We start from the raw sequence: 14,131 nt of genomic DNA, 5'->3' as shown, positions 1-14,131 counted from the left end.
CCACACAGGGAACCCTTCTTTAATTGTTTTTGTACATTTTTTATAATTAGAATGCAGTTTCACCAGTTTATCCATCACTCTTTCCCAGGCTAGAGATCTGGAGGCAATGGTGACCTTAGGACCCTAAGGGTTCACCCTGCAGTTCCAGACCTCTGATCCAAGCACCTGACAGTGGGACTTTAACAGTTGTGATTGCCGGTATTGGGCGGCACAGTGGCACAGTAGTAATGCTGCTGCCTTGCACTTAGGAGTCCATGGTTCATGTCCTGAGCCCTCCATGCGTGGAGTTTCCATGTTCTCCCCAAGTCTGCACGGTTCCCTCTGAGTTCTCTGGTGTCTCCCACAGTCCAAAGACATGCAGGTTAGGTGGATTGGTGATACTAAACTGGCCCTAGTGTGTAGTTGGGGTGTGTGTGTCTGTTTGCCTTACAATGGACTGACACCCTGGTCAGGGTTTGTTCCTGCCTTGAGTCCTATGCCAGCTGGGATAGGCTCCGTGACCCTGTTCAGGACTGAACGGGTTAGGAAATGACTGACTGATTGTCTGTGGTAGGCCTGAACAGAGTGCTTCAGTTATAACACGTCTTAAACAAACATTCACTTAAGCTTCTGCCCACAAAAGAGAAACTTTTTCCTATGGTTTTACCAACTTGCCCCAGCTGCAGCTGAAGGCTTTGTCAATTGTCGGCCCACCATTTCCTTCTAAATCTCTAGATAATTAAATTGAGAATTAGAAACTGATATATTAATTTTTCTTCTTTTGGCCTTGAGTGACGCCACACCATTTATTGACTGGAATCAGCTCTTAAGATGAGCTTTTTTTTCTGGTGGTCCAGGTGGCTTGTTCTCTGACAGCCAGTGAGATATCTAAACTTCTCAAAGTCAAAATGTAAGTCAAGACGGGCAAATCTCAGATCCATCCATCCACCCATCCATTTTACAAACCAGCTTTATCCTGAACAGGGTTGTGGGGAAGCTGGACCCATCCCAGCAAGCACAGGACTCAAGGCAGGAACAACCACTGGACGAGTGCCCGACTATCACAAGGGAAACCTGAGATCTTGTAACCTAAAATCCAGGGTCTTAACAGCAAGTCAGTGCTGCCTGCCTAACTTTATAGCCCTTTGTGACTTAGATGATGAATGCTAGCTCAGACTGGGGAATTGTACTCCCCAGGATCAAAGAGAGCCCAGCCTAAGCTCTTAACATCAAGAAATATTCAGCAAGACCTCACCAGCTCATGTCAAATACCAGGTTTTACATGCTGGAATTATTTGCCAAGACTCGAGTTTCAAGTTACTGCACATCTGTAGAAGGGTTCAATACCTACTTCCCACTCAGCTCTTCGCCTTATGAAATGTAGCCATTGAACCATCAGTAAGACCTCAATCTCAGTTAAGGTCTATTAGAAGACCAACGGAGTCCATCCCAACCCATCTTAGAACCAGTCGCCAAAAAGCTGGTCCTTATTTTGATATAAATCTGAGTTGAACTTCTCACCTGAAGGTTTGCAGGGACCAACCTAGACAATAATCTATGATTTGATCTCTAATTTCAGATTATAAAATTCACCAGGGGACGAATCAGGGTGACATCTATCTTAAGATGGATGGAGCCATGGCTTGTCCCAACAGTACAGGGGGAAAAGCAAGTGCCAGCCATGAATGGATTGCCAGTCCATCACATGATACATTTGTTCTCACATTTATTCATACCTGGCCAGTTTAGAGTAGTCAGTTAACTCAGCGTGTAACAGTTTTCCGCCCACATGCCAGTTACATGCCACTTCTGTTGAAAATTAACCTGGTAACCTAGTGCACCATCTACTGGAAAACTGCCCATCTCAGGGTTTGTTCCTGCCTTGTGCCTGATTTTGCCAGGATAGGCTCCATTAAAAAAAAGGAATTAACGAAATTTAGTACCGTTATATTCTGGTTGCAGCCTTCATCTAGATTCTAGACCGTAAAAGGATTATTTGCCTCGTGAATAATCTCCTTGAGACATCAAAATAAATATACTACCAGTTGTGAACTCGAGGATTATTGCAGCCCCCATCTGGAGCTAGGGTGGTCCTTCAGTTCCAGGACTGATATGTCAGTGTTTAGAGGTTGGTATTCCCCAAATCCCAAAAAGATTCAGAGCCACTTAACAGAAGCCAGTGCTGTATTCCCCTCGTGCAGACTCACAGAGAAGGTCCTGTTGCCCCCTCGTGACTCATAAAACGGCTTGTTCGTGTTCGCCAACCCCCCAACTGACTTTTGCGCCCTCTCCGTGGGAACATGAATTCCAGTTCCATCCAAGTCTTCCTTTTGACACACATCACGCGAATGAAGTTTGTTTTGTGAAATTTACAGACGGTGGTTTGTCCCGTTTGCTAAGGAGCAGGTCCGCTCTGAGGTCCAATGCACACTTAACATCTAAAGTCGCTCCAATAGATGAAAAAAAAAACGAAGTCGGCAGCTAATCAAACGTTCCCTTATACTCTAAAATAAATCCTCTGTTTTATTCTAAGACTCAGGAAAAAAAAGCTTTTCATTGGCACAGCCGGCAGTCTCCAGTATAGTTGCCGAGGCGTGGCGCAGGGTACAGCTACTGAGGAACACCACTACAAAAGCCGCAAAGTCCGGTGTGGAGTCGACTGCACACGCTCGCCAGCCTCTGTACCCTGTGATGTAAAACAAACGGCGATCGCCTCTGAAAGTTTCCGAGCGCAGTGAAAGCTTAAAAGAAACGAGATCTGTTAAGGTTAGTGCCGAGTCCAGACCGCGTGTCAACAGAGCCATACTCGCTGCAGCGCAAAGCAAAACTAGAGGCATCGGCAAAGCGCCAACTAAAATCTCATATAAAAGCACAGCGACCAAATGAAAATCTATAGTGCCGATCACAACCCCCGGCTTTCCCACGAAAGTTCATGTCCGTAAACTGGGTCTGAAAATCTGCAGCGGCGGCTCACCTACCTGAGAGTGTAGTGAGGAGGATGCCTAGCGCTGCCTGCATCAGTGCAGCTGTCCGCAGAGCCATGTTAACCGCGTGCTTATTACAAACCCAAATGGGAACTGTGGTGCTCTGCGCTGCGTTCTCTGGACACAGAGCGAGTGAGTGAGAGAGAGAGAGAGAGAGGGAGAGAGGGAGAGGGGAGGAGATTAGTCCAACTCATTAAAGCGCCTGCCTGCCTGTGTGCGCTTTCTTTCTTTCTTCTCATCATCAGACCAGCGTGTTGACAGCTTGTCAACTTGTCACCCAAATTTCATTTTCTCCTAAAGCCATAACTACCCCCCAGTCCCGCGCCCCTCCCCGCTGGGCTAATTAACTCCATGAAAACGAGCAGAAGGGACACGCAGTCAGACACAATAAACCGTGCCGATTTATTACAAATGGAATGCTTAAAGAAGTTGTAGCAAGTCATTAATCTTTAATGGGACAAAAATATGCGCAAATATTTATTCGATGGGACATCCATGGTGAAAATGTTTTGGGATTAAGGCAGTTAGAACTGAAGCGCGGGAATCTCTCGAAATCATCTCGTCTGTGATAGAAAGACACACACAAGTCACACAGTATAAATCTAATGCTGTGAAGTAGAGCATGATCTTGGATTCTTGGTTACTTCTAATAGTAGTCATACTGCTTGATTTTGGATAGTTATTTTTAACATATTTCAAATGAGCAAATTTTACATACCGGGCGGCACGGTGGCGCAGTGGGTAGCGCTACTGCCTCGCAGTTGGGTGATCTGGGGACCTGGGTTCGCACACAAGAACACCGGTTTTCTTCATCTGTCATACCCTGCTATAGGTAGCCTACACTACATTAAAGATTTCTGTTTTGTCCATATACACTAAGAACATTTTGAAAGCCCAAAGAATTCTTTCCCAGAATGATTTTTTTTATGTCAACCAATGGATCTATAAAGAACCCCACAACTCAGTAAGGGACCACCTTTATGTTTAAGAGCGTATAGATAGCTGGCATCTGACTAAATGCTGAAAACAGAAAAGCAAACCACCTTCTATTGTTGACGGATCTGATTCAAGCAAATATGTGTGCTTGTGGTGCATGTGAGCAGTGTGGCCATTGAGTAGGAGTTAATATAATGCTTATACATTATGTGGAAATAAGACAGCGGCACACTGGCGCAGTGGTAGCGCTGCTGCCTTGCAGTTAGGAGACCCGGATTCACTTCCCGGGTCCTCCCTGCGTGGAGTTTGCATGTTCTCCCCGTGTCTGCGTGGGTTTCCTCCGGGCGCTCCGGTTTCCTCCCACAGTCCAAAGACATGCAGGTTAGGTGGATTGGCGATTCTAAATTGGCCCTAGTGTGTGCTTGGTGTGTTTGTGTGTGTCCTGCGGTGGGTTGGCACCCTGCACAGGATTGTTTCCTGCCTTGTGCCCTGTGTTGGCTGGGATTGGCTCCAGCAGACCCCCGTGACCCTGTGTTCGGATTCAGCGGGTTGGAAAATGGATGGATGGAAATTTTACATACCATTTTCTAACCCTGCATGTTTAATCGTGAGGTGGGTCGCGGGAGATTGGAGCCCACCCCAGCAAGCATAGGGTGCAAGACTGGAACAATCCCTGGACAGAACGCCATTCTTTTGCAGGGAAACACGCTCACACACACACAAACACTATAACACTGACATTACTTAAATATACAAGTAGATGAAGTTACTCAATAATTTTGCTTGTAATTTGTTACCATAATATGTTGAGTGAATAATAATAATAATTCTTTGCATTTATATAGCGCTTTTCTCACTACTCAAAGCGCTCAGCAATTGCAGGTTAAGGGTCTTGCTCAAGGGCCCAACAGAGCAGAGACTCTTTTGGCATTTTACGGGATTCGAACCGACAACCTTCCGATTCCAAAACATTGTTTTAACAGTGCAGAAGAGGTGTTAATTACAGGAAATACTTAATTACAACGGACTCTTGACACATATGCCATTGATTGTTGTGTGATATGTCACCAGGCCAGGGGTTCTCAACCTTTTTTCACCCACAGGACGTGAATGTTAGAAAATACCACAATATGTTCAGCCTTAAAACTCTTGTAACTAAAGGTGATGTTTCTTCATTTACTCAATTCCAAATATTGTATTTTTGGATTTTAACAAGGGATTTGTGATAGGTATTGTATGGGTGCATGTCTTTTAGTTTTTCTTAAGCAAGAAAAGCCAAGCAAAATGACACCTTTTATTGGCTAACTAGAAAGATTACAATATGCAAGCTTTCGAGGCAACTCAGGCCCCTTCTTCAGGCAAGGGCCTGAGTTGCCTCGAAAGCTTGCATATTGTAATCTTTCTAGTTAGCCAATAAAAGGTGTCATTTTGCTTGGCTTTTCTCTACATTCATAATGGCTAACACGGTACAACACCCTAGTACTACAGATATCTTAAGCAAGACAAATGCTTTTTAGTATTAATTTAGTGCAAGACCAGCATTGTGGCTTGATATGAAATAAAAAAATGAAAAGCCTAAAATTTCTTTTCCTTTAATTTAAAAAAAAAAAACAATTGAGTTACACACATGAAATCTGATAAAAAAAAGAAGTATTCACAAATCACATACTACGTCAGGTCAAAAAAGTTAACTCAGCCAATAGAAAGATCAGACTTAGGGGTCACATAGTCATTTAGGGGTAAGTGTTCCATTTTAAAGGGTAACAGTAGTTTATTGGTTTGCAGTGTCCAGTGAAATATATAAGCATTTATTTTAGAAATGAACCTGCATGCTGAAATAGTCAAGTAAACAAGTAGAGTGTTCCAGGGAGATGGTTCAAGAACCATGACTGATGTAATGTTCTTTCACGCACCTATAAGTCTTGCTAGTCGGCAGGTACAGAATAAGAACTGAAGTCAAGAGATATTAAAGATCAGGGATATAACGGAGAGAGACTTTTACTTCAGGCTGGTTATGCTCTATGATAAGGCACCTCATCAGAGCACGTCGTGTCCGCATTGATTCAGATCTGCTATGCAAATTCCGTTTTTATAAAGCGGACCTCTGCCCGCCATTATTTGTTCAGTTGGTATAACGGACTGCTTGTGACGATGAATTCTCCCTTTTCACACATTTGCTGAAGAGATCATTGACGACGCAATGGACACGTTATCGCCTACCTGGTTTCAGACTCAAAGCAGTTTTATTAAACTTGTCCTATAGTAGGCGATACGTTTCTTTCTTTAATTAATAATTTCATTTCTACCACACCATGCGCAGGATGAGTCTGCTTCATGGCTGTCCAGCTTCTGCGTTCTCCTTATTTTTTTAAGGAAGGCTGAAGGTTCCTGAACCTTGGTAACTCTGTCCAAAATAAACACCACTGTTGATTCATTGATCCAACAATGATGGATGGATTAAAAGCCAGAAGTCTGTATGACCATCAGCATCAAGTGACTCCGTGAAAAACCCGAACTACCAAGAGGACTATTTCATTTATGTTAGGTAGAATGCCCAAAGGGGACTGGGCGGTCTCGTGGCCTGGAACCCCTACAGATTTTATTTTTTTCTCCAGCCTTCTGGAGTTTTTTTTTTGTTTTTTCTGTCCACCCTGGCCATCGGACCTTACTCCTTTCTATGTTAATTAATGTTGTCTTATTTTAATTTCTTATTTTGTCTTTTATTTTTCTTCTCTTCATTATGTAAAGCACTTTGAGCTACTTTTTGTATGAAAATGTGCTATATAAATAAATGTTGTTGTTGTTGTTGATTAATATCCATTAATATTAAGTATACACTAAATTGAAAATGTATTATTCATAGTTGTTGATATTCGTCTTTGTTTCAGCATCACAATGTCCGTTATGAAAATGATGGTAAACTAAAAGCATTTACCAAAACTAAAAATGTAAAGCTGGCAATGCAGACCCACACCACTCACCTGTTAAGATGCTCTTTTTCGCAAAAATAAAAATGTCTCGGTTTTGATGCGCACTTTCAGGCCAGCGTCGACTTTGGCAAGAAGTCTTACAGCAGGAGCGGAACGGAGGAGCTGAAGAGAAGCCGGTGACTCGAGTTCAGTGCCAATAATTAGCCAACTTCAGCCTCGTCGTTCAGCTGCTAATGGTCACTTTTCCGTTATTTATTTATTTTTTTGTATTTTCTTACCCATCAACCGAGAGCTGCTCGGGTATCGCACAGTTTGCGAGCTCGCAGCACTACATCGATATTTGGACTATTGATGCAACAACTGGAGAACACTTTTCAGTTATTAGAAAAAATACGTGAGATCATTTAAAGACAATCTTTAAAATTTGACTTTTTTTAAGAACATATAGCAGGGATGTGGACCCAAAGGATCCCCGCCACTTTGAAAACCCCAGCACTAAACGATCAGAAAATGAATTGCTATAACTGGGAGGCGGAATGCAGTGTGTTTTGTGGCACAACTCTAATTAACCTTCATGTGATAACATAGCCAGGTGAAGAAAGAACCCCCGAAAGCTTCCAGTGGGCTCAGTAGCAGGGGCATCACTATATGTAGCTTCAGCACTTATTAGTTTCCTTCCGCTTTGTGGGGTGGTGGCCTTCCCCCCATGGAGATTTCGCGGTGGTCGGCAAACCGGGAAGAACAAGGGCTGGGCTTGCGAACGTCGGGGGCCAGAACCTTAAGTGCATTGGACAGGTCGGGGGAGGCTGTCATTGATCAGAGGGAGGACGCCTGAGATCGCCTGAGCCCTAAGCCCAAACCCCACCCCGCCATCGACGCCACTGCTCAGTAGTGTGCAGTTCATTGGTATGGGAGTGTTGATCACTGCAGGAATCTATTCAATAAACTTAAACAACCGATTTGGTGAACTGAGACACGTACTTCTCTGAACAAACGCTATGTGCATCATATGATCGCGTTTATTTATGGAGCTTATAAATGGACGCAAAACGCCTTATACATCACAAGTGCATCGTTTGTTATTGATATCTGGCAGACGCCTTTATCAGAGCTAATTTAACAAATCACAAGTGAATCGTTTATAAACGATTAAAATGATCAACCCGGAGATTTTATGCAAAATGAATTCCAAAGACGATGCGCATCCTGCGTCATTTATTTGCGAGGCACTTTATATCTAAGGAATTGCGTTGATATCTGGAAGGTTGTCGGTTCAAACACCGTTACTGTTTTTTGAAGGCACTTTAGGGTTCTTTACAGAGTTGTGTGGTTCCTCATAGCTCCATTGCTCAACCAAACACCATTTCATTCTGAGAAGGGATCTCTGCGTATTAAGTTGGTTCTTTATCATTTGAAAAACGTCCTAGTATGTAAAATTAAAAAAAAAACATGGAATCTTTAACGTATAATAAAATACCAAGCAGGACACTAACAGATTAAGAAAACCTGAACTTGGCCTGTGTTTTTGTGTGCAGCAAGACTCCTTTAAAAATTGGGAACCCACTGGGATTTCACAAATCAGTTACTGAGTATTCGTGTGAAGCCTGTTACAGATCTAAATAAATAAAAGGTTCATTTTTGGACCCTTCTTGTGGATGGGTCTCTTTGGCGTCATTCTGAAGAAACACTTAGCACCTTCATTTTTATAAGTTTAATTTGAGGAATTTGTCATATTTGTCCATCAGTCTACACTCAATATCCCATTAAGTAGGTCTTATTTATCTACAAGGACAGGAAGAAATACAATTTGTTATTATCTTGCACTGAAACTACTCAACAAGTCAACGAGGATAGCTGTCTCACATGAAGGCTCCAGGATCCCTAATTAATTTAGATCTGTAACAGGCTCCATACAGTCAGTAACTGTGAATCAATGGGAACAGATTTAAGCGCCCTGAGCATAGGAAAGGCGCTATATAAATAAAATGTATTATTATTATTATTACTAAATACCAATAGCTCCTGATTTTAAAAGGACTCTCGCTATATATACAATAACAACTGCTCAGTTCAAGTTTTCATAATCTGTGTCCTGCTAGGAAGCCTACCAAACATTAAAGATTTCCATCCATCCATTTTCCAACCCGCTGAATCCGAACACAGGGTCACGGGGGTCTGCTGGAGCCAATCCCAGCCAACAAGGCAGGAACTAATCCCGCGCAGGGTGCCAACCTATCGCAGGACACACACAAACACCAAGCACAATTTAGAATCGCCAATCCACCATGTCTTTGGACTGTGGGAGGAAACCCACGCAGACACGGGGAGAACATGCAAACTCCACACAGGGAGGACCCGGGAAGCGAACCCAGGTCCCCAGATCTCCCAACTGCGAGGCAGCAGCGCTACCCACTGCGCCACCATGCCGCCCTCAGTTATTTTTCTTCTTCTAAATATTATAAAGTTTTTCAAAGTACAAAGAACCAACTTCATGAAAAGAATCCTTCTCACAGCGAAAAGTTGTTTTGTCAAACAATTCTATGAGGAAGCATAAAACCCTGTAAAGAACCATAAGGTACTGTAAAATGTATTATTATAATTATTAGCAAAGTAAAAGTGTATAAGTGGACGCTTTTATATTTTCCAGCATTCCTTCAGAGTCTCAGGCTGCTTTTCGAGCTCTACTTGTGTTAGAAGCTGCATATTCATTCCTATATTAACACATCACACAAATTAAATACTGGAAGTCTTATTTCCATCCATCCATCCATCCGTTTTCCAACCCGCTGAATCCGAATACAGGGTCACGGGGGTCTGCTGGAGCCAATCCCAGCCAACACAGGGCACAAGGCAGGAACCAATCCCAGGCAGGGTGCCAACCCACCGCAGGACACACACAAACACACCCACACACCAAGCACACACTAGGGCCAATTTAGAATCGCCAATCCACCTAACCTGCATGTCTTTGGACTGTGGGAGGAAACCGGAGCGCCCGGAGGAAACCCACGCAGACACGGGGAGAACATGCAAACTCCACGCAGGGAGGACCCGGGAAGTGAATCCGGGTCTCCTAACTGCAAGGCAGCAGCGCTACCACTGCACCACTGTGCCGCCGTCTTATTTCCACATAATGTATAAACATTATATTAACTCCTACTCAATGGCCACACTGCTCACTTGCACCACAAGCGCACATATTTGCTTGAATCAGATCCGTCAACAATAGAAGGTGGTTTGCTTTTCTGTTTTCAGCATTTGGTCAGACGCCAGCTATCTATATGCTCTTAAACATAAAGGTGGTCCGTTACTGAGTTGTGGGGTTCTTTATAGATCCATTGGTTGACATAAAAAAAAATCATTCTGGGAAAGAATTCTTTGGGCTTTCAAAATGTTCTTAGTGTATATGGACAAAACAGAAATCTTTAATGTAGTGTAGGCTACCTATAGCAGGATATGACAGATGAAGAAAACCGGTGTTCTTGTGTGCAGTGAGACCCCTTTTAACATCAGGAGCCTTTGGTATGTCACAAATCTGTTACTATCTAGTCATGGTTATTTATGAAATCTGGCACAGATCGAATGAAAAGGTTCTTTCCAGATCTTTCACATGGATGGTTCTTTTGGGAAACAAAAATTATTCTATGGCAAGGCTCCTCAATTACAGTCTTGGAGGGTCACAGTGGCTGCAGGTTTTCATTCCATCCAGTTTCCTAATTAGAAAGCGGTCTTTGCCAGTAGCGAGACTTGATATTTAATTCTATGGCTTGTTTGTGCTTTCATTATTCCAAGATGAATCTTCGTCACACTGGAGCTTTTTGTTTTCTGAGGACATTATCCTTATGTTTGGTATCAAGGACAGATTTGATTTGTACCTCCTTATTCTCTTTTCTCTCATTTATTTCTAAATGGAATTAAGATGATCCGATGTGGCAACCCCTAGCGGGAGCAGCCGAATGAAGAAAAAGAAGGAGGTGTATTAACATACATACTCCATGATTCATATGCACAGTTTTAAACGGAAGCACGTTATCTGGAGAGCTGGTGTCTCCTTTGTCATTTGCACCTGATTTTTAACTGATGGCTGGTTAAGAAAACAGGCAACAATTTAAACCTAAATGCAACTGTTTACAACTATAATAAATTAAGGGTTCTGAATCCTAAAAAGCAAATTAACTAAAACTAAGACCCCCCCCCCCACCATGAAATAAATGAGTTCTAATTAATAATTCTAATTATGCAAAAACCTGCAGCCATGGACAGTGGGCCCCCAGGATGTGAGCGAGCAGCCTTGCCCCGTGGCATCGCTTCGAAGAACGACTTTGGTTCTTTCATTTATAAGAGTTGCTTAATGTTTAACTGTTCGCTTTCAGTGAAGATGACATCTCTTGACACGATAATTTGCTCATCATAGTCATCCATTTTATAAATCCTCTTTTCGTGACTAACAACGGACGCAATGTATTGATGTCGCCCATCGGGTTTACCTGTTGTTTTTGCTAGGATACCCCTGAGACCACCCACTCTCTATTCGAGCCAGTGTCAGATAGATGTGAACAGATAACGCATCTGCTTTCACCCTTCACATCACATTAAAAGTGAAAGCCTCACTGCAGGAATGCAGACGTCAACATGTTTTTGTTTTTTTCCCCCGTAACTACTTGATGATTACCTCGTAAATATTAAAACAATACGACATTACAGCACTTCTATAGAAAACCGCGTGGACAGCAGTGACAAAATTGCTTTGCTAAACAGAACAACACAAGCGGAGGTCAGAATTAAATACTAATTACTTAACCCTTTCTCTTTATTTAAGTAGACAAGTCGTTATACAGCACACTCCGCTAACCATTTTAAACGTTCAGTCAATCACTCGGAAAATGTTACATCTTCATTACACTGTGGTAAATCCTTACACTGGCTCCCGGTTAAGTTTAGGGCAAATTTCAAAATCCTCCTTTTAACATATAAAGCATTAAATGGTCGAGGTCCGGCTTACTTGTCTGAACTTATCATGACTTACAAACCTGAGCGCACATTAAGATCTCAAGATGCCGGTCTGCTTATGGTTCCAAGGATTAATAAAATAACAGTGGGAGGTCAAGCTTTTAGTTACAGGGCCCCTAAACTGTGGAATGGTCTGCCTGCTACTATAAGAGATGCCCCTTCACTCTCAGGCTGAAGACTCACTACTTCAGTTTAGCACACCCTGACTAGAGCTGCTGATTAACTGTACAGACTGCACCTCTGTTGTTAGTCATTAGCACTAAAACATAAGGAACATGATAGTTAGAATTGGATACTAACCCTCACCTATTCTGTTTGTCTTCTCAGTACTCAAATGTGGCACTTGGTGCCACGGCCCACCTGCCAAGTTGTTTTGCCTGCCTAAGGTAAAGTCATCCCTGATGGAGGATCGCAGGAATCGTGGGAAAGAGGGGTCCTTTCATCGGATTGGCTATCCCAGCACTGTTTCACCCGTGGAATGGCCAAATGGGGGAGGCAGCTTGATGGATGAGGTCTCCAGGACTCTAAACAAATCCAAATCATATTATGTGATATCATCTACTGTTAAATTCTGCTCTGTACTTCTAAAATTTTAATTTTTTTTTACTTCTAAAAAAAAAAAAACTTTTTATTTTATACTGTATTGAGGATTTGTTCTGTTCTGTGTATTGTATTATATTGTATTGACCCCCTTCTTTTGACACCCACTGCATGCCCAACCTCCCTGGAAAGGGGTCTCTCTTTGAACTGCCTATCCTAAGGTTTCTTCCATTTTTTGGGGAGTTTTTCCTTGTCTTCTTAGAGAGTCAAGGCAGGGCCTGTTAAAGCCCATTGCGGCTCTTCCTGTGTGATTTTGGGCTATACAAAAATAAACTGTATTGTAAAATAAACTATTACCATTTTTAAACTAAATTAGTGGCGCATCTGTAAGGGCTGCGCACACACCATTCTTGAACTCCACTTCGATCACTTGGTTGACCTCTGGTGAGCAGTTTGTTAGTTCTTTCCATGCTCCAAGAACTTTCCTCTCACATCTTAGACAGCCACGTTGACGACTGTGAACTGTCATGAAATACTTTGACATAGCGTCTACATTGAGGAATATTATGGACAAAATTAAATAAATGCGCAAATAAATAAAATACACCATAAAATGTGACAATAACTAAATAATGACAACGTGAAACATGAGTATAAATAAATGTGTCATGAAATATATTTTGTTGCTTACTATTTATTAATGCAGTTCTTTTATCAGTGACACCAGCGCAACATGAAATACTCCCTGAAATGAAAACCGTCAATTTCAATCGTCAGCGTTGAGGGGAGGGGCTCTAGCGAGTATTGCGTTTTGATTGGTGAGTGGTCGGTAAAGAGGATATCAATCAACCTTTAGCCATCAAGTGCCACATTCACAGTAGACACTTACATGCAAACTCCTCTCTTGATTTAAAGATACCTCTTCTCACCGCATTTCTGGGCGCCTTTTTCTTGCACTCTTACTTTGAGCCACGTGACTTCCAAAGGAGCCGTAAAGTTGACCAATCAAAACACAGTACTCGATGGAGGCCGGCGAACTTAAACGAGTCAGAGTGACAGTTTTAACTTTAGGGCGTATTTCATGTTGCGTGCGGTGCCACATAAATAAATTAATACATACATAAATAAATAAACTTTATCTGAAACTGTGATATAGGTACAGCGGATTGAAAAAATGGATGGGAAATACTGTATGTAATCTGCTTCTACCTCAATTTGCTTAACAGTAGCTCACTGGCAGAAAAATCCTATGTAGATTTCGTTTTATTTGTTCAAGATTTAAAATAATAGACATTGGATTATTTGGTCGGCTGCTCTGGCGGCTGTAGACACGTCCGGCGAAATTGCCTGCAAAGGTCGTGGATTAATAACATTAACATATTGTTTTTCTAAATAAACGCATTATAAATAATGAAGGCCGTATCAATAAATACATTCCCCTCAGAGCCAATTCAAATAGCTGCGGCTTTACTTCAGCAGTTCCAACTCTAACCATCAAGTCTAAGGGTAAGTAAATAATAAATGCATCACGTAAGGAGCGCCCTGCCTGCGCGCTTAGCACGTCTTCGCGGTCCGCTCGGGAGCGCCTCTGTTCGCAACCGGCAAACACGACGCGGATCTCTCATTGGACACTGTGAGAAGGTAACTTCAGCTAATACGCTTCCGTATGTTTGTCAGGACACCGAATCCACTCATTTATGAGGACCAGTTACCTCGGCGAACACAAACACACAGCTGATCCTTCCATCCTCT

General features: G+C 42.4%; 2 protein-coding genes across 3 annotated transcripts in view; one reads left to right on the top strand and one right to left on the bottom strand.

The window, feature by feature from the left end:
- Window positions 1-3,108, bottom strand: part of LOC114656849 (cell surface glycoprotein MUC18-like) — a 73,906-nt gene extending 70,798 nt beyond the window's left edge. The window contains exon 1 of one of the 2 annotated variants that reach the window (XM_028808432.2): window positions 2,958-3,108. In XM_028808432.2, coding sequence (XP_028664265.1) covers window positions 2,958-3,021 — 64 coding nt within the window. In that variant the 5' untranslated portion in view covers window positions 3,022-3,108. The remainder of the gene's footprint in view (window positions 1-2,957) is intronic. The other variant, XM_028808433.2, reaches the window with a different exon arrangement.
- LOC114656856 (40S ribosomal protein S25) overlaps window positions 1-14,131 on the top strand; it is a 1,002,297-nt gene that overhangs the window by 330,826 nt on the left and 657,340 nt on the right. The gene's annotated exons all lie outside the window — the stretch shown is intronic.

Source organism: Erpetoichthys calabaricus, chromosome 9 (assembly GCF_900747795.2).
Source record: "Erpetoichthys calabaricus chromosome 9, fErpCal1.3, whole genome shotgun sequence".
NCBI lineage: Eukaryota > Metazoa > Chordata > Cladistia > Polypteriformes > Polypteridae > Erpetoichthys > Erpetoichthys calabaricus.
This window is presented reverse-complemented; position numbering and strand designations above follow the sequence as displayed.